The following is a 27,310-nucleotide window of genomic DNA, read 5'->3' as shown; positions in this document are numbered from 1 at the left end:
CCTTTATTTAAATACGAAAGTTTATAATAGTGTTTTATGTTGCACTTGCACTGCGTTAAATTAACAATTAAAGCTTGCCATGCATTGTGGTAGTAGAATGGTAATCAGGAACCTTATAAAATATTCATATATTCTTGCCCCAGGACATGCAATGGTATATACTGAAAGAACAAACTATTTGTATATTCTAGAATTATGTTCTCAGAATTTTTTGTTACTTGGGGGGGGGTGGAAGAGCTTACACACAGCTTCTATCAACATGTATAAACAGTTAACTTGATTTTATTTTAAAGATGCATGATTGTTATATTAGTATCATTAAGTTAATGTTTAAGCATTTAAAAAAAAATGTTTAGCCAATCAAATTTTCCAATCGCACTGCTATTTGCCACTTGCTTTTTAATGCCCCCTTACTGCTTCTCCAACCAATAAAGCCCCTAAGATTTCCTCACTGCCCACTGCCCTCACATTCAGAACCTATGGTTGACAGATATTACAAAGTTTAAAGAAAGGAATTTGGAGAATGAATGCTGTATCTCTTTTACCACAGCTTAGGGTACAAAGTATGGAAAAAAGTATGCAATCAACTTTTCAAAACTTCATGCATAATTTGCTTAAATTTGAAAAATTTCACTATTTAAATGGAAAGTCTTAATGTAGGGTTTCATGTGGATATTATTAAAAAGAGAGAAAAACAGTCATAAAAATTTTATTTTATATAATAATTTGAACAAAATTTAATCATAACAAAACAATAAACAAAGTGAATATTACAGTTCTGTTTCTTCAAAGAATTTCCTAAAACTTTGTCTTATTCCATCACGAAAAACTGTATGCTGGCTTATCCCTAATTTTTTCAGTCTATCACAACTAAGCTCGACATTTTTCGGTCGTGGAGCAGAACTTGGAGTCTCATCTGGTATAATGTGGGAGAATGAGATGGAAAACTCTTCAGCAATAATTTTTGCCATTTCATACTTTGTAAAAGGTTCTAATCCGCACCAGTGAAAAACAGAATTTAAGGACATATCCTGTTGATAGAGAAATAAACAAAAATATAGCATCTAATATCAAATCATATCTTTATCTAAAGGGAGTTCTTATAGAATTGCAAGAACTGACAACTTTCTAGATACTACTCATTTACAGTATCAGATACTTAAATACTCAATTGTGATAATAAATTAATTAAAATACCAGCAGCATAAACTTTGAAGACTCAGTACAAGATGAATCATTTTGCATCCAGATTGTATTCCTTGCAAGTTGGGATAATGCATATTAGGAAATTCTTATGTAAAGGGGGAGGGTATTTCTGCAATGTAATGACATTCTTATTACAAATACGGGTAGGCAATGATAATGACATTTTTTTACAAATTTCACAACATGTCTCTTTCTTTCAAATGCCAAAAATCATTTGATAAAATATGATTAAACATGCCAATGAGAAGTGTTTGCACAGACAATGTTTGCAGTGGTGGGAAACTTTTGTTAAAACTCGATATTAGAAGTTGCTTTCTTTTCATATCCAAAAGCTTTAGTACAGACAGTTTCCAAATGTTTAGTTTTGGCCATTTCCCATATTCAAATAGTTGCCTCATAGGCTGAACTTTACATTTGAAAATATTCTTTTGGAGAGCATCTGATTTCATATATCTGTAGCACTCTGATATACACTATTGTGAATGTTTATATCACGTATTTTATCGCGTGCTCCCAAAGCATGAACTTCTCTGCTAACTCTTTGATTAAGTTTTTTATATTTTTAATCACGCATATTTATTGTGAAATTTATTTTTCTTATTAAAATCTCAACATTCAACAAGATCCTGAAAAGACAGCTGTGTGCTTACTTCCTAGTTTGTTGATGATGAAAAATAGTAATTTTGCTATTTATATTGAAATATCACTCCTTAATGTGGTTATAGGTTAGACTTTTATCCGTAAGATGCCACAGTACTTCATAGATTAAACACTCATTACCTGAGACTCAAAAAAACATTGGGAAAGGTCATGTCATCAAAATACCATTGGTGATGAGAATTAAGTTCATCAGTACTGTCAATCATGGCCCTGTGTAGTGATATGTGAACAGCCATTTTCAATATATACATACTCTTAGGGCAAAACATACCACAAATACAGAAATTGATTGTCACCATGGGGAGGAAGTACAAAAAGAGCGACAAATCTCCATGCTAGATTCCAGCTACCAGCACTTCAAGTGGCTTGTTATACACTGGTTATCATAAATTAAGGAAAAATCACAAAAATAGCGATAACTCCATCAAAAATAAGCCAAACCGTGTAAAATTTGAATATGTTGCCAAGTAAGAGTAGCTGAGTAAAACTGCAATATGCAAATTAGTGGCACTGCATTTGGAATACGTCATCTGCAAGGAGAGTAAAAGTCCATGTTTGAGAGCAAGCCCACATATTTCATTGTGACATCAGAAATCAGAGATAGCCAATTCGTAACAATGACCTCCAGGCATCATTTGCCTGCAGAACTACAATGGAGAGCCATTGGGAGACTAGAGGCAGGATAAAGTCAAACAGAAGTAGCCTGATGGCTAAATGCAAGTCCTGTGGTTCACAGACTTTGGAAGCAATTACAAACCACAGATTCAGCATCTAGGAGGTTCAGCCAAGGACGGCCAACTGCTGCGATGAGCACTGATGACCAATATTTGACATTATGTGCACACAGGACTAGAACCGCTACTCCGACTCTTCTTAGATCCTCCCTTGCTGTAGCCAACGGAAGGTTGGTGTCAACGTAAACTGTGTGTAGAAGGCTTCACGAAGGTAGTCTGTATGCGAGACGACCAGCCATTTGCATGCCGCTCACATCACGCCATAGGAGGGGCCGTTTGCAGTAGGCACGACAACATGTCTACTTGGACGCTTGATCAGTGGAGGGCTGTTCTCTTTACGGATGAGTCCAGGTTTAGTCTAGATAGGGATAGTAGGCGTTATTTGATATGGAGAGAACCTGGAACCCGTTATCATCCGTCAAACATCCGTTATAGAGATGCATACAGAAGAGGCAGTGTCTTTGTTTGGGGTGGCATCTCTTTGGGTGGACGCACAGACCTCCATGTCTTTCCAACGAAAACCGTGAATGTCGTTTGTCGCTCCAGTTTAGAGATGACATCCTTGATGCTTTTATGTGCACCCATGTGCCAGGGCAATAGGTGATGTTTTCCTGTTACAGGATGATAACTCAAGATCACACAAGGCTCGCATTGTAGATGATTATCTTCAACAGGAAACAATTATGTGCATGGAGTGGCCAGCTTGATCCCTGGGCTTGAATCCTATTAAGCACATTTGGGATGATTTAGGAAGACGTCTAGCTGCTCTCTGTCTGCCCCCTCAGACCCTTGCCATGCTTGCAACAGCTTTGCAAGAGCAATGGCTCTCGCTTCCTATGGAACTGATAGACCGCATAATTGAAAGCATCACGCATCACTCTATGTGCTGTATTGCTTCTAGAGGCGATCATATTCCCTATTGAAGGTACTTTTCCTATAGCAAACTGACACCTTCGATTTGTTCATTTTATACATGTGCTAATACTACCATAATTGTCTGGTAATTTATTTTTATGTTATTTGATACCTTACTACGTGTTGTATATTGCGGGCAAGTTTCATAAAATTCTACATGTAACTTTCTCAGTAATCGTGATTTTTCGTTACTTTATAACCAGTGTATTTGTCCACTTTGACTTTGGTGGCATACATGATGTTCCCTCTTTTTATAAGATGAAGAGAGCTCCCACTTAAATATAACTCAACATCTTGTTTGCCCACATATATGCTACTTGTAAATCATTAATTATCCATAATACATTTAGAGTTTAATAGGAATTCCAAAATTTAAAAAATATTACTTTTCCTTATTATATTCACAAAATATTTAGGGTTACACACTTCTACTTACAGTCAGGGAAAAAAAGGCATTCATTGAGACAATATCCTGAGCTAATCTGCTCTCGAACTGTCAAAATTGCTATATATCTGAAGATACATCTAAGGAGAAACTGCAAAGAATGGCTAACAGTTAAGAACACAGCTAAAGAATGAATTTAATTAGTGACTTGCATATTTGTTAGAAAGAAGCCTGAAAGAAATATTTGCAATGAATATTTGTGAATATTTTGCTAATGTGTATGGATACAAAGATAAATTACAGCAGCTTCTTTTAGAAAGAAAATACTTTTTCTTCATACAGATATAATTTTAAACATTACAGGAACTAGTTGTTGTTTTAATGAAAGATATTTTTTTATCAAAATCGAAAGCAAACATTAAGTTTCACAACTTATGTAAACATTTCCACAAAAAGCATCACAAAATTCTTTTATACTCATTATATTTTACAAAATACTTTAAAATTTGATACTGTGTCCATACATAATCCCTATTAGATTAAATCAACATTTGAAGCAAGCCGTATAAATAGTAGTTGGCTTTCAATTCTACGATTCCAAACTTATATATATATAATGTCATAATTAACTTTAAGCCAGTTAAAAAAAGAAAGAGAGAAATCTAAAGATATAAAGGTATATTTTTAACTTTTCAGCTTTGTAAACAAGTGAATTTGCAAAATAAGTATGGACGTATTAAAAAAACTTAGTAAATGAGTTGAGGAAAAAATTTAAATGAACCCATAAATAAAAACTAAAACTTATTATTCCAAGTGAACTTCTTCATGAAAACTGCCTATGCATGGACACAGTATCATAAACAGAAAATGGCATGAAAATAGGTTGCAGTTTTGGGATAGATGAAGAAACAGATACTTACTTCTAAAATTAAACAGTTCATGAAACACTGCACTGAATATAACTTTTCTGGGGGAAAATACTTTCATCATTACCATAAGAAAGTTAAAAAAAATATTCATTTTTCTCTCTGAATACTGTCAATATGATTGCAAATGCTATTATTTTCATATGCAAATGCAACAGCTGCTGCATAAAATAATAAAAACAGGTAATTCAGCACAATAATTTTTGCTTGTCCTAGAACACTGAGACTGTAGTAGCCTGGGGGGTAGCATTCCGGGTTCTCTGGGTAATGTTCCACTGCAACGGGCAGCCTGAGCAACTGGCAAGTAGCATCTAGACGACCAGGATCGCCGTTATGGCGATTAGTGTCAGTGTCTCTAGGGTACAGGGAAGAGGGTCGAACCCCCGTAACTGTTCTGAAGGGCACCTGGCAAGGCGAAGCACGTCGTGAGAACTAGTTATGCTCCCGAAAAGTTGTGCAATTATTGCTGCTGAACACTGGTATAACATCCAAGGTTTATTTCCCAGCAGTTTAAAAAGCAATTTAAAAGATGTGCTCATGGTTCAAGCAATGTACAATGTGAATACCAGCCAGTTTTTCTTCGAAAAACCTCCATGAAGGCATCCCTTCCCCTTTGGGTGAATAAGCCTTTGAATGTTTTCCCCTTAAAGAAACATTATTACTATTAGCAGATGAAATAGTCAATGTGAACTTATTATGTGAGTTATTAAGCATTATTTTCAACACAGACATTCTTCCTTGAATAGCTGAAAATGTTGAGAGCAAAAGTACTTTGAATAGTGTTCTGTTGGCCCGGCCGGTTCAGAAATATATATATGTCTGCAAGTAGGGATGTATGTGAGTGTATACATATACGTATTTTGTAATATTATTGAAATATTTCATAGACAAGTGAATTTTTAAATTTTTAATTGCTTACCTTTAATTTGCACTGCATTAACTGAAAGATGATGGAAGCAATATCATTAGTATGTGATGGAAACCTGATTTCAGCATTAGACAGCTTTGTGGGAACTGGCTGTTTTAAATTCTTTATGAGAGATGATACAGCACTTTCTCCAATGTATTCTTCATCTCCATATAAGACTGGTATACGTAAAATACAGCTATCTGCAATATTAAAAACATTACAAAGTTAAACAGTTTTACATAAATTAAGAACTTTTTATTAGTAATTAAAATAAGTACATGTTTGTGTTCTACTAATAAGACTTCTAATGTAACAGTGGCTTTATTTTATTAAAAACAATATAGAAACTAAACCAAAGTTTCATGTTTTTGAATAAAATGCATGCAGTTTTTTGCAAAAAGAAAATGTTTCATATGAATTTATGAATCATGTAAATGTGTTCAAAATTAGACTAAAATATCATTAACCACAGAAATATTGATGAACTGCAAGTAACAAGAATCAAATTTTACAAAGTCATCAGTTTTAAATCGTGTTCACAACTACTATTTTTCTCTCTGGAAACAAATTTTTCTATCTAGAATGTGTAATTTCATACTAGAACAACGGAACTACTCTGATATGCGCCCTCAAGTCGCCAAATTTCTCGCCAAACATTTTTGGCGAGAAACTTCACGCTGCCATATCACTATCTAAATTTTTTGTCTACATTTTGAACTTTAAGCCTAAAATGTCTCCAAAAACGTGGTTTTCGCACATGCAAAAACTACGTTTTGAACACACACTATTTAAGCTAAAAATCTGAAACCAAAAACAAAAAATTTAGATAGGAAAAACATAAAGTTCCTAACCAAAAATATTTGACAAAAATCCATGTCAGCGACATGTTTTAACTTTAAGAAACATCTACGAATGGCACAATGTAGACAACGAACGAATCTACAAACTACACACACCTTGCTTTAATAAATTAACATAACAACAATAAATTTCAAAGAATACCATGTACACATCATCCTATTTAAACTTTAAAAAAATCTACAAATTGCACAATTTAGGCAAGGAATGAATCTACGATCTACGCACACCTCGCTTTAATAAAATAACATAACAACAATAAATTTCAAATAATACCATGTACACAGCGTTCTGTTTCAAAAACAACAATAACGACAGAAATTCATACTAAAGAACCAATGAACATAACATTCTACAAAATAAGAACAAGAATAAAGTAAAATGCACTTACCATGAAGTAATGCTTTTTTGAACAGCAGAAATACCAATTTCATACCGCCTTTAACATGCCACCACGTAATCACTATTGCATTTACATGACAGCCAGACACACTCCAGAAAATTCATACTATGGTTCACAAATAAATAAAATCACAAATCCCTACTTCTATCATGCACAGCCATTAAAAATAATCTCCGAGACCTTCTTTCCACACCTCCATATACCCACTAGCCCTTAACAGGATGGCCACAATGATGTTTCCTTTTGCCGAAATTCAATTCAACAACTACCATTTTATCTTTCCCTCCCATCTTCTCAGACACAAACGCGAATCAATGAGTTCCAGCAAAAGATTTTTCAACGTCAACAGGGTTGCCATAGAACACGCAATCGCGCCAAAAACCAGCGCAGAACACATATCGCCACATTTGATGAAATTAGGGGGTATATCAGAGTTGTACCGAACAACATAACATGTTATGCAGTTTTTAATTGTTAATGCATTACCTTTATGCAATAACAATTAAAAACTGTCATTTATAGTAATTATGAAAAAGTGAAATATATTAGAAATTTGCATATTCTGCAATTAAATACTAAAAGTTCTGCTTCTGAATTTTGAGAAAATCAAATTGCTAAAAATTTATTTACTTCATACTTAATATGAATAGATAAAAATTTAACTGGAGACAAAATCAGATTATTTCTTCCAGAGTATTATTACTGAAAAATAACTCGTACAAATGTTCTTTACTTACGAAGTCGTTAATCCAGACTCGTCGGGACTTTGGCGATTCCGGATTATCGATTTTTCCGGATTATAGATCATCAGTTTAAATCTGGTAAAATGGCATGCAAAAATTATAAAATTAAAAATATGAAACCGTAATTTACGAAATAAAGAACAATTATGATCTAAAGGGTATCAAAATTTAGAAAAAAAAAAAAAGAGTTTAATATTTATTTGTTTACTTTATTAAACATTTCTTTCAACGTAAGTTGTTTAAGTTGCTTCGTTTTTTATGTGATAATACATTCTCTTTAATTCTATAAACAGACATAATTTCTTGTTCAGTTACAAAGTTCCGCTGTTCAAGTCCTATAATTGCTGTGTCGAGAATACTGACTAATCTGTCAATCGAAATTTTTTCGTTTTCAATAATTTCTGTCACTTTCTTCGCTATCGGAAGCGAATTATAATGACGAGGCATTTGATTTAAATCATATCAAAGACAGAGTACATCGAGATGAAATACTACATTTAGTAAGCAATTATAAGCCAAATAAAATAAAAACATCTGCCCTGAAGATAAGGATAGTGCTGACAGATCAACTTCCAATTCATTGTGCGGCGCCGCAGCATTAAAGATAAACAAAGTTTAGATAAACAAACGTTAAAGTTTAGATAAACAAAGGATATGCCTTTATCCATTTTTTGCAGCAATTCGACTTTTTGTTTTATGGACTCCGAAACATACTTTCGTTTTGTAGATCTTTTACATATTAGTAAATACATATCGGAAATTCTATTTGACATAATCGAAAGTTCAAGCTTACTTTTATAAATTTGCTCTAACAGTCTGCAAAAAATAATAAGCCGGATCCAATTCGAAGATTAAGGAACAACGCAATCTGCAACATTAACTGAAATAGATAATTAGATAATTTTAGCTTAGCTTATACCGTCCATTATACATTAAACATGCATTCATAAACTTATTTTGCGCACGCGCACATGCAAATTCGCAGCCGTAAAGGTCTTACCTCAACGCGACACATGCGCAGAAAGTTTGTAGCTTTGAGGTCCGAATTATAGATCATTCCGGATTATGGGTGTCCGAATTAACGACTTTTGACTGTAGTAAACATTCTTCCTCAGAAATGTAGTACATCATCTGAATAAAGTTTGTCCTACTTGCAACAGATACTTTAATGACACAGATAATGAATGCAATATGTATCATATAAAATACAAATGAGAAACTGAATGGCCTTCTACAGATCATAACTAAAATGTCATTTACTTAAAGGAAATTTTAAAAGTTGTTCATATACAAACAGATTCAATACCAACAGCAAATATCCTTTGGATGACTGACTATACAAGAAAAGCTGATTTGCTATTATATCTACATACATACATAATTATTTTTTCAAAATTTAATTTTTGACCTGATAAAATATGATTGCTTACATTCAAAGGATAAGATTTTTTTAACACTCAGCATAATTTACATTTTATTTGGATAAGTATGTGTACATCAATCTTGTATTAATTTAATCAGTTTTTATGCCTGCAAATATCTAATTTGAAAGTGGCAGATTCAAGTATTGATCTAATAAAAACAATGTGACTATATGTTCTACATAAAAATAATATGAATTTAGAAGAGATATCATAAAAGTGTTACATAATCTCAGGTTAATCATTTCTGTTATGCAGTTATGTATACAATGTCAGCTATTCACATACTGTGAACTTTATTCCATAGTTTCAAATTTTACATGTATTTGATCTGATTTAGACAAATTAGGTTAGTAACAAAAACAACATAATGTATTTTAGGCCTATTTTTTGTTAATTAATATACAAGAAAAGAGATTACAAACACATGCATTCATAAGACACTGCATGCATTCATAAGACAAATTACAAGAAAATCTTACGTCCTAAATACCTTAGCATGTTGCACTGTTTGCATATTTGGGCCCAATCCTTCCATATGCAGATCATTTAAATGTGTTCTACTTAGTACAAACACTATGCAATACAGAATACTTTCTAATGTTAAATATTTTACAAATCCTTTATTTTAAAATAGGACTACCAAACTTCATGACACCAGGAGCCACACATTTGAATTGAGAAAGTTAAAGTTCAGTTAGATTTTCCAAGATCTGTAATCTTGTACAGTCAAAAGTCGTTAATCCGGACTCATCGGGACTTCGGCGATTCCGGATTATAGATCATCAGTTTAAATCTGGTAAGATGGCATGCAGAGATTACAAAATTAAAAATATGAAACCATAATTTATGAAATAAAGAACAATTATGATCTAAAGGGTATCAAAATTTACAAAAAGAAAAAGCTTAATATTTATTTGTTTACTTTATTAAACATTTCTTTCAATGTAAGTTGCTTCGTTTCATGTGATAATACTTTCTCTTTAATTCTATTAAACAGACATAATTTCTTGTTTAGTTACAAAGTTCTGCTGTTCAAGTCCTATAATTGCTGTGTTGAGAATACCGACTAATTTGTCAATCGAAATGTTTTTGTTTTCAATAACCTCTGGGTCACTTTCTTCACTATCGGAAGCAAATTATAATGACGAGGAACTTGATTTAAATCATATCAAAGACGGAGTACATCGAGATGAAATAGTACACTTAGTAAGGAATTATAAGCCAAATAAAATAAAAACATCTGCCCTGAAGATAAGGATAGTGCTGACAGATCAGCTTCCAATCCGCGGCGTGAAATTGATAAACAGATTTCGGATTTCAAAACATACTTTCGCTTTGTAGATACAAATTACATATTAGTAAATATATATCGGAAATTCTATTTGACATAATCGAAAGTTCAAACTTACTTTTATGAAATTGCTCTAACAGTCTGCAAAAAATAATAAGCTGGATCCAATTTGAAGATTAAGGAACAATGCAATCTGCAACATTAACTGAATTAGATAATTTTAGCTTAGCTTATACCTCCGTTACACATTAAAGGCGCATGCGCACAAACATATTCGCAGCCGTAAAGGTCTTACGCGCTCTCGTAAATGCCTGTGCGCATGCGTGAACGCGACGCATGCGCAGAAAGTTTGTAGCTTTGAGGTCCAGATTATAGATCATTCTGGATTATGGGTGTCCGAATTAACGACTTTTGACTGTATTTGCATCATTTTAAAAGCCATGAAGAATGCCTTGAATGGAAAGAAACATTTAAAATAAACTAGTAAGAATTTCACAGTTTTATGTAACTTATGTGCCTACATATAAATAAATAATGTTTACTCCTCCTGCTCTAAAATTAGAAAAGTATATTCTTAGCTTAAAACATGGCCAACTATTGTATGATGTACAACTATTGGTAGAATTGCAAGTTTTTTGGCATATATTTTAGTATAGAATAATAAATAACTCACACATACATATACCAGACGTGTTTTGTGAACATGTTAATACGCTTTATTTATTTTTCTTTATTTCACTAAACAATATTTGTTAGCTGTAAAAATTTAACTATGGATTATGTAGATTCTTGTCTATCAGATAAAATGCTCCTTCTCATTATTATCTATGAAAAGAACAGTACACATAAGCTATAAAAATACCCAAGTAGATGTTTTTCGCCAATTCACAATGTGGAAAATCATTGACTTTTGTGGGGATGCAGATGATCAGAAAGTACCTGATAAATAATCTTTAGAATAATGTGCCCTGTTTGCAATAATGTGTTTTCAAATAATGTTAAAAGCTTTTAATTCAAATGAAAAATAAAGCCTGAATTTGAAAAAGAAATCCTCTGACTTTCCTCTCTTTCCCCTGGAAAGAGTAAAATGACGAACATACGAGAATTCAAGTTGTTGAGTATAGAAAACTGTTTTAAAACAAGTTATCAAATTTTCCTGTGTTTTTTATTAAAAAAAAGTAAATTTAATTCTTCCCACACAATGACACACAAACTCAGATCAGAGTAATCTTAAATAATTTCACTAACTCATAAGATGCAAACTGGATTATGAATTACATTTTGTTTTTCTAGGGATGGGATATTCAAGTCCTCAGATCACAAACATTTTCAAAATGACTTAAAATTCCAAAACTCAGTCTTAATGCTTTCATCATTTGAACTTTTTAATGCTAATCTAATAAATTATTAAATATTTTAGCTCATAACTTTGGACAGATTAATTTCATTGATGCCTATTAACCCTTCGAGGTTTATGAATGTAAATTTCTGTATCAAAGGAGAGTTTTCTCATTCAATACACATGAAATTTTCCACCATATCCTGATTGATCCAGTTTCGAGTTGGATGTATGTTGGAAGAAAAGGAGTCAGGGTACAATGTGAGATGGTCTTTTTGGAATTATAATTTAAAAAAATGGCTCTTATTCATGACATTTTAGGGAACATTGAAACTTTAGGGCCAAACCCATAATGTGTTAAAAGTGTTCATTAAAACAAACATGATTCTTGCAGTTTCAGTGGTACCTGAAACACTGATATAGCCTCACTACAGCTGAGTGCTGCACTGTGTGCATCATGGCACTCGAATAAAATCCATCAGAATTTTGAAGAATTCAAAGTCCTGTGCTTTCTCAAAACTCATTCTCAATTCTCATAATAATTCTGCACATACATAACCTCTTAACCATAACTTTTGCATGTTTCTAGAAGCTCATACTATTGTATATAAACACTGCATCATGCACATGACTCCATTTACCTACTAGCTGAACAATTTAGCCATGACTATCTTCAGTTGCTACTCAAATACAGGGTGTCTAAGAAAGAAATAATGAAAAGGAATGACACACATGACCAAAATCAATGTGCTTATTACATTGCTGTTTGGATAGATGGAAAGGAAAACTGAAAACATTTTTTCATTCAAAGTCAACTCGACCTCTTTAGATTCATGCCTGGATTACAGAAATTATAGGATTAGGTTATACCACTAATGCTTTGAAATCTGCGACATGAAATAAAAGTATTGTCTAGACATCAGAGGTGTACTAAAACTTTTTTGAGTAATTCTTTGCAGCTATGAAAACCACAATGCAATAAATACATAATACTAATTTTGATAGAAGTGTTGTTCCTTTTTATCACATCCTTCTTTCCTGGATGCCATGTATATTTGCCAAATTATACTGAAATAATGAACTTCAAGCTTCGAGAGTTATTATGCTCTTCATTTACTAAATTTCATTTAAATTAGAATTGTACCAGCCAAATTATATTGAGAAAATGAATTTTAAGATGCAAGAGTTTAACTTTGTTTTTCATTTACTTAACTTCACTTATGTGTCTAATATACATGGGTGTATTTCAAAAACTTTATTATATTTATTTTTCATTGAAAGCAAATTTTTTATGTTTTATTTAAAAGCTTTTAGAAATTTTTCTTCTTCTTTCCTTTCTAATATTATTCTTATCTGCAGGATTCAAATTTGAAGAAATTTAGGATTCAATCTAGCTTTTCCCAGTGCAAGTTAAGTCCTATACATATTCATAGTGCTGCTTAGTAACATTAGTAAGTAATACATGATATAATGCACAAAATATGCAAAATAGGTGTTGCAATGAGAATGAAATTAGTATCCTCAACAATGACTGTGCCATGAAAAATATGACCAGAACAACAAAACCAAAGTTTCATAAGCTGAGAGAATGTTAGAAAAAATCAAATGATCAATCAAGTAAAAGAAAATTCACACTCATATTCCTGCTAAAATTCATTTCAGATGGGTATCTGAATCCAGTTTTTACTGATGACAGACATTTTCCAATGCATTATGGAAGATTTAATATAAAATATGTCATAAATACATGTCTGTATTGTAGGCTGGATGCTGATGCTACTAGTATTACCTAGGAATCCAGAACCATCCTCCCAACTAATATGGATTAATAATCCAAGATATTTCTCAGCAGATTACACAAGAGAAATGTTTGATAGAATTTAATACATGGCAGTTCATAAATTTTACAGACTAATTGAAAAATAAAGAATTCTGCTCTCTGTGTGAAATAAATGCAATTTTTTTTTTTTTTTTTTTTTTTTTTTTTTTTTTGGTAGATACATTTTATTTTCTGTTGTGTAGTACTTTCAAGCTGTTCATATTTTTCAGAATATACCTGTTTGATGTTCGACCAGCTGAGTTCCAAGTTTGATAGCGCCATCATTAGTATAATAACTTTATTAATTATAGCTGAAAATGTGAGACAAAAGCAATATTCCACTTTAGTTCTCCAGAGAATGGCATTCTGAAGTGACAAACATTTGAAATGTAGCCTGCAAGTGTGTGAGATATTGTGACTGTAGGAACCCAAGTTTAGAATCATATTTCAAAATTAAAAGTTTATATGGCAAAATTAAAACAGAATTTTACAATGCACTTCATGCAATTTACGGTGATTAGACAGTGAATTGTAGTATAGCCATCTGTTAGGCTACTTGGTTACATGAAGAATGATTTATATATAGTAGATGACCACAAACATTAACAGACAAAAAAATGCGATACCCGCACTGAATTTGTTACAAAGGATTGTCAAATAATAGAAGAAAAATATCATTAAGTTATGGTAATTTCACCAGCATTAGCATACCATAATAGAGTTCGTACACATTTCCTTACATGAAAATTAAGGACTTTTAAGGACCATCAAAGAAAAAAATTAAGGACCTATCAGCAAACAAAAAAATGAATAGAATAAAGCAATTATCCATACAACCGACTTCATGCTTGTAATCTCACTTTAAGAAACTAACAGAAGTGTGTATTATGCACTATTATTAAATTCGATTTCATATTTAACCCGGGAGAAGTCGTGCGGGGCACAGAGTCACCCCGTGCGTCAAAAATCAACAATCCTAACTGGAAATATTTCATTTTGATGAATCATCCTTCTAGTATCCTCTTGTTTGACACTCTCCTTGGAATGTGTATTGTTATTTTTGCTTGCTTTTCTTTTCTGCGAGAGAAGCAATTCTTGGAATCCAAGAAGGAATGGGGTGACTCAGTCACCTCGTGCGACTGTTACTGCTTCAAAATTTTTCATTAGTAGCAGTTTAGCTTCGTGCTCTCGAGTGTTGCTGTTATTGTTCTGTTGGATTATTTGATAGATAATGGCTTACAAATGTAAATTTAATGAATATGAAAAACAGGTGGAACGTTTGAGAACTGTATTAGATGAAGTTGAGTCTTCTGAAGGAGAAATTGATCAAGATAGTGAAAATGAATCTGATGAAGAAATATACAGTTCTCATGACAGCGAAAGTGAATTTGAGCAGAATGATCAAGATGACAGAAATCCTGATTTAGTAAAAGTATTTTTATTAGCAAAAATAAGAGTTTAGCAGAAAGGAAAACCAAATCAAAAAGTGAAAACATCTTCTCAAATTATAATAACTCATTTACCAGGATTAAAAGGAACTGCACGCAATATAACAGAGTCTCTAGAAAGTTGGGAATTTTTTTTCAATGCCAAAATGATACGATCTATTGTAGAGTGTACAAATATTTATATTGAAAAAATATTGGTAAATTACACCAGAGATCGGGATGCCAAAATGACAAATGCTGTGGAAATTAGAGCACTTTCTGGGCTTTTGCATCTGTACGGCTTGCATAAATCGTCACATAAAAATACGCAAGATTTGTGGGCTGCTGATGGATCAGGCATTGAAATTTTACGGAACACAATGTCATATAAAAGATTTAATTTTCTTCTCAGGTGTCTAAGGTTAGTCAATGTGACTAATCATGAAGCTCGTAAAAAGTTGGACAAACTGACGGCTGTGAGAGAATTTTTTACCGATTTCAATGAAAATTACCGAAAGATACACCTTATTAGCAAATATGTTCCTACCAAAGAAAAATTAGAGAAATTTCGAGAGCGGTGTTCCTTTCGTCAATACATACCCAGCAACCCATCAAAGTATGGAATCAAAATATTTGCCTTAGTAGATTCAAGAACTTTCTGCAGCTATAACATGGAGATATATGCAGGACAACAGTCGGAAGCTCCCTTTAGATTTGAAAATTCACCATTTGAAATTACAAAATGCCTGTGCACCCCTTTGTTTGGGCAGAAATGTAACAATTGATAACTGGTATACGAGTTATCCTCTAGCAAAAGAACTTTTATCAAAGAAGTTAACTATTTCAGGAACCCTGAACAGAAACAAGGCTGAAATTCCCCTCCAAGTTTGTCCAAACAAAAACTAGGAATGGTTATTCTTCTATATTTGGGTTCTAAAAGAACGCGACACTAGTATCATATGTGCCTAAAAAATTAAAATGTGTAGTTTTGTTATCTACAATGCATTGTGATGATGCCATTAATGAAAGTGATGATACGAAGGAACCAGAAAAAATTTACTTTCATAATGCAACAAAAGGTGGTGTAGATAAAGTTGCTAAAATGTTATCATTATATTCGAAAGCTCGAAAAATCAACAGATGGCCAATGGTCATCTTTTACTGTGTTGAACATCACTGCAATAAATACCCAAGTTGCCTTATTCTCAACAAAGACCCTTACAATATTGAAATAGTAGAAAATTCCTTAAAAAATTGGCTATATCTCTTATACAGCACCTCACATTTAGATAACAAAAAATATGTCAATGCTTCCTAAAGTGCTTTGTGAAAGCATCGATAATGCGACTTCTAGTGTATCAGAGTAACGCCCATCAAAGAAACCAAAACTCGACAAAGGCCGACGGCTATGTGTCCAAGATCCAAAGACAATAAAACTACAATTTTTTGCAAAATATGTGATAATTTTTCATGTAAAATTCATTCTTCCTATGTTTGCCAGAAGTATATGTTAGCTTCTGACCCCTGATTAGGTATATACTTAGTTTGAATGGAATTTTTTCTTAAATATTGAAATAAGTTTATTTAAGTAAAGACGTATAGTTTCTAAATGAAATATTGCAATTATTGTTTATATTCAAATGGTTTCTATAAAATATATAACACATTTTCCTAATGAAACTGCGTCACCTCGCACGATCTCCAACGTCAGTGTTGGGTGCGCGCCTTCTGCCTGGTTAACATAAAACAATTTTGAAAATTAAACTTACTCCCTACAAGTTATGAAGTAGATAACATTAAGTTAGGAACATACATAATTTCTTGAAAAACATGTATAAGTGTATTTTACACTAATAACAGTCACAGATTTTTTAGAGATTTACATGATTATTATTTAACTTATTTGATATTTATTTAAACACAGTCAACTACTATTATAATCGAAATGTAAGAATGTTTTCCAGATTAAAATAACAGATTTGTAAACATAAAATTTATTTCTTTGGCTTTTTGAAAGATACTAGAATAATAAACTATACAATAAAAGATACAAAACATTTATAAGTTTTTTTAAATCCAAAATTTTTTCAGATATTTTAACATCTAATTTATTTGTGTCTATTTCCTTTTCTTTAACTATTCTTTCTTCTAAGTTCATTTGCTTTGATAAACAAATCAATGTTCCTGCTGGTCTTGGCTTCATCTGCTAAAGCATCTACTTCTTCATTAATATCTTTAATGTCCCTTTGAAGAAATTTTTTCTTCTGCTTCATATAATCAATTTCTTCCTCAATAATATTTCTTTTCCTCTTTGAATTTTCAGATTTAGTTAGAGATTTTTGTTCTTCTAAATACTGCATATATTTAGACCTTGCAGAAGCTGCTGCTGATCTCATTTCTTTATTAATTTCGATATTAAGAATACCTCCAGAAAATTTTATGTAATCAAATACTGTGCATTGAAAAATGTATGATGAGTCACTTAAATTTCCAATTTCAATTGCTTTATTTACAGAGAAGCCCCTTTCCACAGAGGCCTGTTCATGTGACAAGATAGGAATCATTTTCACTATTTTCCATACTTTTGAATAGTAAAAATCATGAAAATAAGAAGTGAGAAATGTGTCAAGATAAAGATTTTGGGGATCAAAAGTAGAAAATTCATGTAAATTTGTCTTAACTACTTTGTCTAGAAACTCTCCAAACTGCAGCAGAATTTCATCACAATCATCTTGTAAAACATGTTTATTCCTCGTTAATACCGTTAGAACTATTTTCATTTTGTTCTGGGCTTTTTCTGGACTTTTAGCCATCAATTTATGGATAACACCTGTTTCGAAAGATTGGGTGAATAGCCAATCAGACACCCGATACTTTCGTTCTAAGGTAGCTAATTGTTTCCTTATCATTTGCAATGCAAATACGCCAACTGATTGGTTAAGAGCCATGTAATTTTAATTCCATATTCATGAGAAATCACAACTCACACTTAGAAGGGCAATCATTAGAAACGATAAGAAATGTTAAATGAGGAAAATTAAGGACCGTTTATTCATTTTGACCAAAAATTAAGGACTTTTAAGGACCAAAAATCATTTTTGAAAAATTTAAAAACTTTTAAAGACCGTACGAACCCTGCATAATTTTACAAAAGCTTTGTAGAAAAGAAAAATTTGGAGTTAATGGATCCCTCACTGCATTAGGCAATTTTAATGAAATGAAAATTTGATTACAAAAGTAAAAGATTTCTGCCTCAAATAACCACTTGATGAAATGAGGATTAAAGCACAAATGAAATCACTGTCAATTTAGTGGAGAGGTCTATATCCCGTGCCTGAAAATTTTCAACATGTGCAATCTTAAGTGAAATAAAAAATGTGTTGGATTCCATCACAAATCCATCAGATTCTACTTTTTTTCCCTCATAGAGTTCATGTTGACAGTGTGTTTGCCCAAAAAAATGATTTCTTAACAAGTTACCTAAGTCATACAAGCACTGACTGAAGGAACACCATAGACAGAACAGCAAATCATGTGAAGAACCAGATTGTGGCTATTCACAAGCTAGCCTGAAATAATCTTAAGAGAAAATTCAATGCATTCTTTTTAAATGATCACTGTAGCTGCCCTTTGTACTTTTCATGGTCATTACTTTCTCTAAAAATATCAAGGTCATCACAGTAATTCAGACAACCAGAATTATCTGTCATTTTATTTGTTACTCTGATGATAAGTATACGGTAGACAGTTTGAAATATATTAAATAGTTATACATGTTATGTTACACAATTAAAATTACATACATGAATTTGAGAAATTAAATTACTGATTGATAAAGAAGTATGTTGCAACACTATTATATTTCAAAAATAAAATTCATCTTCACAGCAAACAACTCATATTTAAGTGGAGAATGGCCTACAGCTAAAGGAACAGAAAGGTGTATGCTGCATGTAACAGTTCTATGGAAAAATAATCTATAAAACTAGTAATGTATCATACTATAATCTAATCTGTAGTACTAGTAACTAGTACAGTACAAAGTCCGTAATCCGGACTCGTCGGGACTTCGGCGATTCTGGATTAGGGTTTTTTCCGGATTATAGATCATCAATTTAAATCTGGTAAGATGATATGCAGGAATTATACAATCAGAAATATGAAACCATAATTTATGAAATAAAGAGAAATTATGATCTAAAGGGTATCAAAATTTACAAAAAAAAAAGCTTAATATTTATTTGTTTACTTTATTAAACATTTCTTTCAATGTAAGTTGTTTAAATTGCTTCATTTTTTTGTGCTAATACTTTCTCTTTAATTCTATAAACAGACATAATTTCTTGTTCAATTACAAAGTTCCGCTGTTCAAGTCCTGTAATTGTTGTGTCGAGAATACTGACTAACTTGTCAATCGAAATTTTTTCATTTTCAATAATCTCTCTGTCACTTTCTTCACTATCGTAAGAGGTATTTTCTGGATCTAGAACTATACTACAGATTTCGCTGTCCGTTAATTGATGATTGGGGCATTGTCGTCGCAATGAAAAACTTCTGTTATGTCATCTTCATTTACTACCGCTTCTCCACTTTCTTTACAAAATCCAATAACTGTAAAATTTCACCTTTAGTTTGCGATGTCTGAATACTTTCACATTTGCGGCTATCATCTTCGTCGTCCTAACCATAAAATATGGTAGATGGCCATAAATTATGCCAAGCATTTTTTAACGTATCTGGAGACACATCCTCCTACGGTCTTGCGATACTCCATGCAGAAGATTTTATGCTAAAAAATTTCAAAAAGTCTTGCCATTGTTCAAGAAATTTAATAGATTTTAAAAATGCTACTTTATATTTGCATTTCAGCACGTGCACTATTCCCATATCTATAGGCTGAATGATAGACATACAGTTTGGAGGGAAGAATATTACGGATACATTATCTTTCAGTAAAACTTTAAGTATGCGCCGAACAGTTGTCAATAATCAGGACTATTTTTGAGTCATCAGGTAAACCAACCGAATTCAAATGTCGCCAAGCCTCGGGTATAAAATGTTTTCAAACCAATCATTCATCAACGTTTGTGTCATCCATGCTCTTTTATTTGCGCGATATATATAACGGGGAAAAACGTTTGCACTTGTGCGTTCCTGCAGCATTTGCACACGCTTTAATTTGCACACGTTGGAGCCTTTTCTGTAGGGGTTGCCAAGGTATTTCGCGGTACATATTGCCAGAAAAGACCAGTTTCATCAGCATTGTAAATTTATTCTGGAGATAATTGTTCACTAGTAATGAGGTCAATGAATTCATCTGCAAATTGTTCAGCATTTTCAGTATCGACTGAACGTTTTCACCTGAAATTTTTAATTGTCTTATACCATGGCAAAAATTTGGTTAACCAACCTGTCGAATATGCGCACTCAGTGTTTAAGTTCATTTCTTCATGAAATATTTTGGCTTGAGCCTTTAGCATTGGACCCGTCAATGGCACGCGCTCGATGCAATGCTATCTGACCCATTCAATCATCACTTTGTCACGATCGTCACTTTTAGTATAACGAACCCTTTTTTTGTTATTCATTGTAAGTGGGTATGGGAATTCACAAAAAATTCAAAAAGTTCCTTTTTCTTTTTGCTTGTTGACTTTCCAATGCCACACTCCTCGCATAATTTTGAGACAGATATGCCTTTATCTATTTTTTGCAGCAATTCAACTTTTTGTTTTGATGGACATCGACACATGCTTTCGCTTTGTAGATCCTTTGGCAGCTCCAGAACTGGAAACTCTTTTTGACATAATCGAAAGTTCAAGCTTAATTTTTATAAAATTGCTCTAACAGTCTGCAAAAAAATAATAAACCAGACCCAATTAGAAGATTAAGGAACAGCGCAATATGCAACATTAACTGAAATGCCTTGGAATCAGTAAAAATAATTTTAGCCTAGCTTATACCGTGCGTTATATATTACACGTGCATGCGTAAATGCATTACGCGCATGCATAAAGCATACAAAAAAATGTTTACCTTTGAGGTCCGGATTATAGATCATTCCGGATAATGGATGTCCAGATTATGGACTTTGTACTGTACTAGTAGTCTGTAAAACTAGTAATCTGTAGTAAGGTATCATACTTGCCAATCTGATATATTTTTCTTCAATTCATTTAAAATATCTATGTCAAATTATTATATTCCTACATAAAAAAATTACCTGGTTTAACATTCATCACTTCCTTTTCTCCTTCAAGTTTTGTTTTCCCATACTGGTTTAAGGGATTAGGCTCATCATTCTCTTTATAAGGTGGACGTTTACCATCAAACACATAATCCGTACTGATATACAGAAATACTGCATTTTCCATCTCTGAAATTACACATTTATTCTAGCATAAATTATACAAAAATTTAACCATATATTTCATATGAAATTACATATATTCTCATTCACATCTATTAGGAAGTCACAATTAAGCAAAAGGCTAAAAGTTACAGGAATAGCATCAAAATTACTTACATATATTCTGATTCACATCTATCAAGGAAGTACAATTACAGTAAAGGCCAAAAAGTTATAGGAATAGTTTCAAAAGAAAAACTGCTACATTTTTAATAATGCTTTGATCAGCAAATGTAGGATGCATCTGCTACTGAAATTATTGTTATTCAGAAATATCCAAAATTTATTTCTGTCTGATCGATAACTTAATGCTGAAAGCTGAGTTTGAAGAAGGTATGTATGTTAGAATTAAAAGAATAGCTCATACAACGTCACACACACTCATGAGCACAGTTTAAATAAGTCCTGCGGTGTGAGCAATGTATCATTACGTACTCCATGGGTGGTATTTTCATACACAAAAACCAATAACAAGTTTTCTGCATGCCATCAAAAGGCAACTTATGACGATTCACACAATTTGTAATGAATCGTGAAATTTCTCTTGATTTCAATGCAGGCTCTTTGCAAACTCTTTTGAAAAGGACTTCCACTGCTACCTGCAGTTTGTAGGATTTAGTAGCCATACTACAATATATACCTAATTCTTGATATAGCATTATTAGGATGAAAGACTGGAATAAGCAAAAGATATAATTGGTTGATATAATGCCAAAATCTAATGTGTCTTGATTCTAGCTGTTTCACACAGATGAACATGATAGAGTGTCATGTAACTAGCATGATGTGGTCACCTGGGTTGTTCGGTGTCTACTTTGACTGGTTCCGAGACATGACATTCCCTTGATCAACTTACTGATCAATTTACTGTCCAATTAAACTACTTATACAGTTTCCTGAACAAAAAGAAATGTTTCAACATGACAATATAACGTGCCACCGATCTTTAGTTGTCAATGGATGGCTGCAAGAAAACTCCCATATGCTAAATAGTTACGGGTAAATATATATATAGTATAAATAGTTACGAGTCCACCATGAATGGATCCTCTAGAATTTCAACACAAAGTCTATTTAATGGATGCACTGACAATTAGCTGACAAACAAAGCATGCAAATCTGTCAAATGCAAAGCAATTATGGGGTGCACTGCAGCATTACAGTCAGTGTTTTCCTGTTGAATGGTTTTGCCAATTCATCAAAATGTTGAAGCACTTCTGAGAGTTAAAAAAGGCCTCTTAATATTGAACTCTTCCCCTCAAATTTTTGGTGTTTTAATGTAATAAAGATTAAAATAAAACTTTTTTGAGGCCCTATAAGAGGAATTCTAGTCTACATGAATGTATCAGAATATGTTGAGAAAGCTTCATAACATTATGCACAACACAACATGGAAAAAAAAAAAAAAACATTAACATGATAAAGTCTGGATACGGCCATTTCGACTGCATATTTGATCTAAATTTTAAACCTGATATTCTTAAATTATTTTAATGTTTTGTCAAATATGAATATTAATAAAGGATTAATGCCACAAAGAATTAATAAAATTACTTTTTGAAAACTTTTCATTAATAATCATGTTTTAAAAACTATGCAATGTATCTGTAATGACCAAAACTAAGTTTTTTCACACTGTAAAATTTTTAATTATTCATTTTGAAAATTAAATTGTAATTGCATATTTTTATAAAAATGTAAAAAATCTGCATATTTTCTAAAATTACAATTTTTAAAATTAGCAAAAAATACAACATTTACATGATGCTTTTTTTAATTTGTTCTGTACTTTCTATCTCATTGCTTAAGGACAAGATTTCAAACGCCTTTTTGTGCACTGAAGAAGAAATACAATCAATTGTACAGCCTTTTGTTTGCAGCATTCTGGAATAAATGAGATTTTAGATACAAAGTAAAATTCATTTATGGAAAGCAAACTTTTAGCATAATGACCATAGAAAAAAAATGCCCAAAGGGATATGTTTTTAATGTTTTGTGTGTTACCTTTATTTATTAAATATCGTGTTCTTTGCACTTAAATCATAAAATACAATTCAACAGCAATATCACAACAACAACAACAACCAAAAAAAAAAAAAAAAAAAAAGAAAGAAACCTCCTCCATAAATATCCGTGCTTGAAGCTGCACGCGATGTTCATGTCAATGGAACGCTTTGAAATCATTGAGTTTGTTAATCAAAAATTCATTAAAGTTTTACAAAAATATGAAATAGATAATAAAATGAATTAGAAATTTGGGCTTCAAAGTGCCCATATTCGAGTGGATGACTATGGTATTCAAAATTTGATGTCTCTAGGCACCGTAGTTTTTCACAATGCGAGAAACATACATACATTCATGCAGATTCATCATTATTTCATTTCTTTAAATATAATGCAGGCTCTAATGGTGTCCGCCGATAACATCGCGTACGAAAACATCGCGGGGAAAACAACGCAAGGCGAAAACGTCGTGCTACAAAACATCGTGGGAGAAAACATCGCAAAGAGAAAACATGGCAGTTCTAAAACATCGTGGTACAAAACATTGTCGTCGAAAATAAAGCGGTTCAAAAACTTCGCAGTTTGAAAACATCGTCGTCGAAAATATCGTGGTAAAAAATAAAGTATCTACAAATCATCGCAGACATGCTTTTTTTTCAGGTTTTAATAATTGTAAATAGATATTCCCATAATGATTTGTGAGCGCAAGGTATAAAGAAGGATAATTTTTACTTTCACATTTTTTATTAACTAATAAATTTTTTGCTGAAAAAGTAAGAAGGAAACTTAAGCATAGAAAATTAAATGCGTTTTATAGATTATACTTTTTATGAAAAATTACCAGTAAAAACTTCATAAAAATGATTTATTAATGGCCTTTGTTAGTTAACTATGCCGGTTTAAAATTCTATTAAGTGCTGTAAGTTGCATTAATTTTCTATGCTTAAGTTTCCTTTTTATTTTCTCAGCAAAAATTTATTAATTAATAAAAAATATGAAAGTAAAAGTTATCCTTCTTTCCATCTTGCGCTCACAAGTCATTATGGGAATATCCATTTACAGTTATTAAAGCATGTCTGCGATGTTATCGTCATGCGATGATTTGTAGATACTTTATTTTTTACCACGATATTTTCAATGACGATGTTTTCAAACTGCGAAGTTTTTGAACCGCTTTAATTTCGATGACGATGTTTTGTACCACGATGTTTTAGAACTGCGATGTTTTCTCCCATGATGTTTTGCAGCACGACGTTTTCGCCTTGCGTTGTTTTCTCTGCAACGTTTTCGTCTGCGATGTTTTTGCCGCGATGTTTTCGGCTGTAACCGGCTCTAATATTTGGTGGCAACAATTAAAGTGATTCAGACTTTTATACTGAAACAACACAAAATAACAAAATGAAATTAACATTCCTGCTGGGCTAGTAATCTTAGACCAATTTAATAATTTGGGCTAATAACCTTTCAAGAGACTGACTACTTATATTTAAGATTCTTGAAGTTGAAATAACATTTCTGTGATAAAAATATGCATCATTTCATTTTTCCTTCTTAAAAGAAAACACAGTGCAGTTTCTCTGTGGCAAAGAAATAATCACAAGGAAAACTCATCAAAATTTTACACTGTATTACAAAAAATTATAATATAATAACTTTCATATTGCATTGCGATTTCAAAACAAATTTTTCATGACGTTACACAGCATATAATAAAAAGTAATTGCGTTGTGCAATATTGATACAGTGAAGCACCATCTATACGTCTTTTTGGAGGCCATTCGCAACCAACGTATACAATAAAAATGAAATTTGATTGAATGAAATGAAAAATGAAAATGAAATTTTAATTTTTAATGTGAAACATATATATGTTAGCTGCACAATTTTGAAACTACTAACCTACTACTGACACAGTCAAAAGTTCTTTAATACGGACTCGTTGGGACTTCGGCGATTCCGGATTATAGATCATCAGTTTAAATCTGGTAAGATGGCATGCAGAAATTATAAAATTAAAAATATGAAACCGTAATTTATGAAATAAAGAGTAATTATGATCTAAAGGGTATAAAAATTTACAAAAAAAAAGCTTAATATTTATTTGTTTACTTTATTAAACATTTCTTTCAACGTGTGCATGCATAAAGAATGTATTATGTATAGTCAAAATTAGAAAATTGCAACCAGAAAACTATTTGATGTGTATTCGTGATATTTATGACGAGAAATTTGATTTAAATCATATCAAAGACGGAGTACATTGAGATGAAATACTACATTTAGTAAGGAATTATAAGCCGAATAAAATAAAAACCCTGCCATCATCTGCCCTGAAGATAAGGATAGTGCTGACAGATCAACTTCCAGTTCATTGCGCTCAGCAACATCCCCCCCCCGCAGAGCAGCGTGAAATTGATAAACAGATTTCGGAATGGTTAGAGAAACAAAGGATATGCCTTTATCCATTTTTTGCAGCAATTCCACTTTTTGTTTGATGGACATCGAAACATGCTTTCGCTTTGTAGATCTTTTGGCTGCTCCAGAATCGGAAATTCTTTTTGACATAATCGAAAGTTCAATCTTACTTTTATAAAATTGCTCCAACAGTCTGGAAAAAATAATAAGCCAGATCCAATTAGAAGATTAAGGAACAACGCAATCTGCAACATTAACTGAAACAGATAATTAGATAATTTTAGCTTATACCGTCCGTTATGCATTAAACGCGCATGCATAAACGTATTGCGCGCATGTGCAGAAAGTTTGTAGGAGGTTCGGATTATAGATCATTCCGGATTATGGATATCCAGATTAAAGACTTTTGACTGTAGTACACAATTTTATTACCGTAGTTTTAATTTGCTTAAAATATTAACTGTTTTGAAACAAATTTAAAATCAGTATTTAAATAAATATTTAATTAAAAATAGTATTTTAAACAATTAAATAATTTGTTTAAAAAATTATCATTTATATTTAAAAAAATTATATTAATAGAAATTTTATATTTTTAAAATCATAAGAATGCACATTTCTGCACATAGTTACTTAAAACGGGGGGGGGGGAGGGATTCATACCTTTCACTGAATTACTATTTTGAATGAGCAACATTTTTTTTACTAGAATATTTTAAAGCAAATTTTAATTTTTTTAAAGAAAAGGTCTTTTTTTTTCATCTGGCATATCAATTGATTCTGAATCTTAAGCAAATAGCTATGAACTGAATTCAGTTCTTGACATGATCTGTTCCTTATCCTCCCGAGCATTACGGGTTTTTTCAGGAAACGACGTAAAAATAATCATGTTTTCTTACCAGGTCTGTCGCAAAAACGGCAAGCATTTTTACTCAAACTACTTCAAAAGCGGGCCCCCCTTACCATGTGGATATAATTAAGCTAATTCTCCCCTCCGTTGAATTTAGCGAGTGAAATTAGTTTTTCTCCCTATGGTATCTTCGTCACAAGACTGGTTGCTAAAACCAGGACTAAAGAGAAGGGCTAGCTCATAGAGTGTTTCCCCCTGAAACATGCAGTGAGGAGTGATGACGTAGCAATGATGCCACTGAGCGCGGAGATGCAATTGACAACATAGAAATTAGCGTTTTAAATTTGAAGAACCAGCGTTTAAAATGAGCTGTGTGTGAAAGATAGCTATAATTTGGAAGAGACAATGTTACTGCAGTATGAACATTACAAAATTTAATAGTACTTATTCAATTTTAAAATAATAGATAAAGTGCGCTACTCTTAGCATAAAGTTTCTTTTTTTATTTGCAGGGATTTTTTTTCTTTGAATGCCTGTTTGTTTCTAATCATTTCTTTATCTGCATGTTAACTAAGTGAACTGTACTACTATAATA

General features: G+C 32.2%; 1 protein-coding gene across 4 annotated transcripts in view; it reads right to left on the bottom strand.

Moving 5' to 3' along the window:
• Nucleotides 1-693: 693 nt before the first annotated feature.
• LOC118194932 (methionine adenosyltransferase 2 subunit beta-like) overlaps nucleotides 694-27,310 on the bottom strand; it is a 54,463-nt gene continuing 27,846 nt past the window's right edge. For all 4 annotated transcript variants that reach the window (XM_085807114.1, XM_085807112.1, XM_085807115.1 and 1 more), the window contains exons 4-6: nucleotides 21,261-21,413; nucleotides 5,746-5,936; nucleotides 694-1,031 (exon numbers count right to left, since the gene is read on the bottom strand). In XM_085807114.1, the coding sequence (XP_085663240.1) occupies nucleotides 771-1,031; nucleotides 5,746-5,936; nucleotides 21,261-21,413 (605 nt within the window). In that variant the 3' untranslated portion in view covers nucleotides 694-770. The remainder of the gene's footprint in view (nucleotides 1,032-5,745; nucleotides 5,937-21,260; nucleotides 21,414-27,310) is intronic.

This window comes from Stegodyphus dumicola, chromosome X1 (genome assembly GCF_044657685.1).
Source record: "Stegodyphus dumicola isolate Sdum_Otavi_A_Nest chromosome X1, ASM4465768v1".
Taxonomy (NCBI): domain Eukaryota; kingdom Metazoa; phylum Arthropoda; class Arachnida; order Araneae; family Eresidae; genus Stegodyphus; species Stegodyphus dumicola.
The sequence above is the reverse complement of the archived record's forward strand: the minus strand, read 5'-3'. Positions and strand labels throughout refer to the sequence as shown.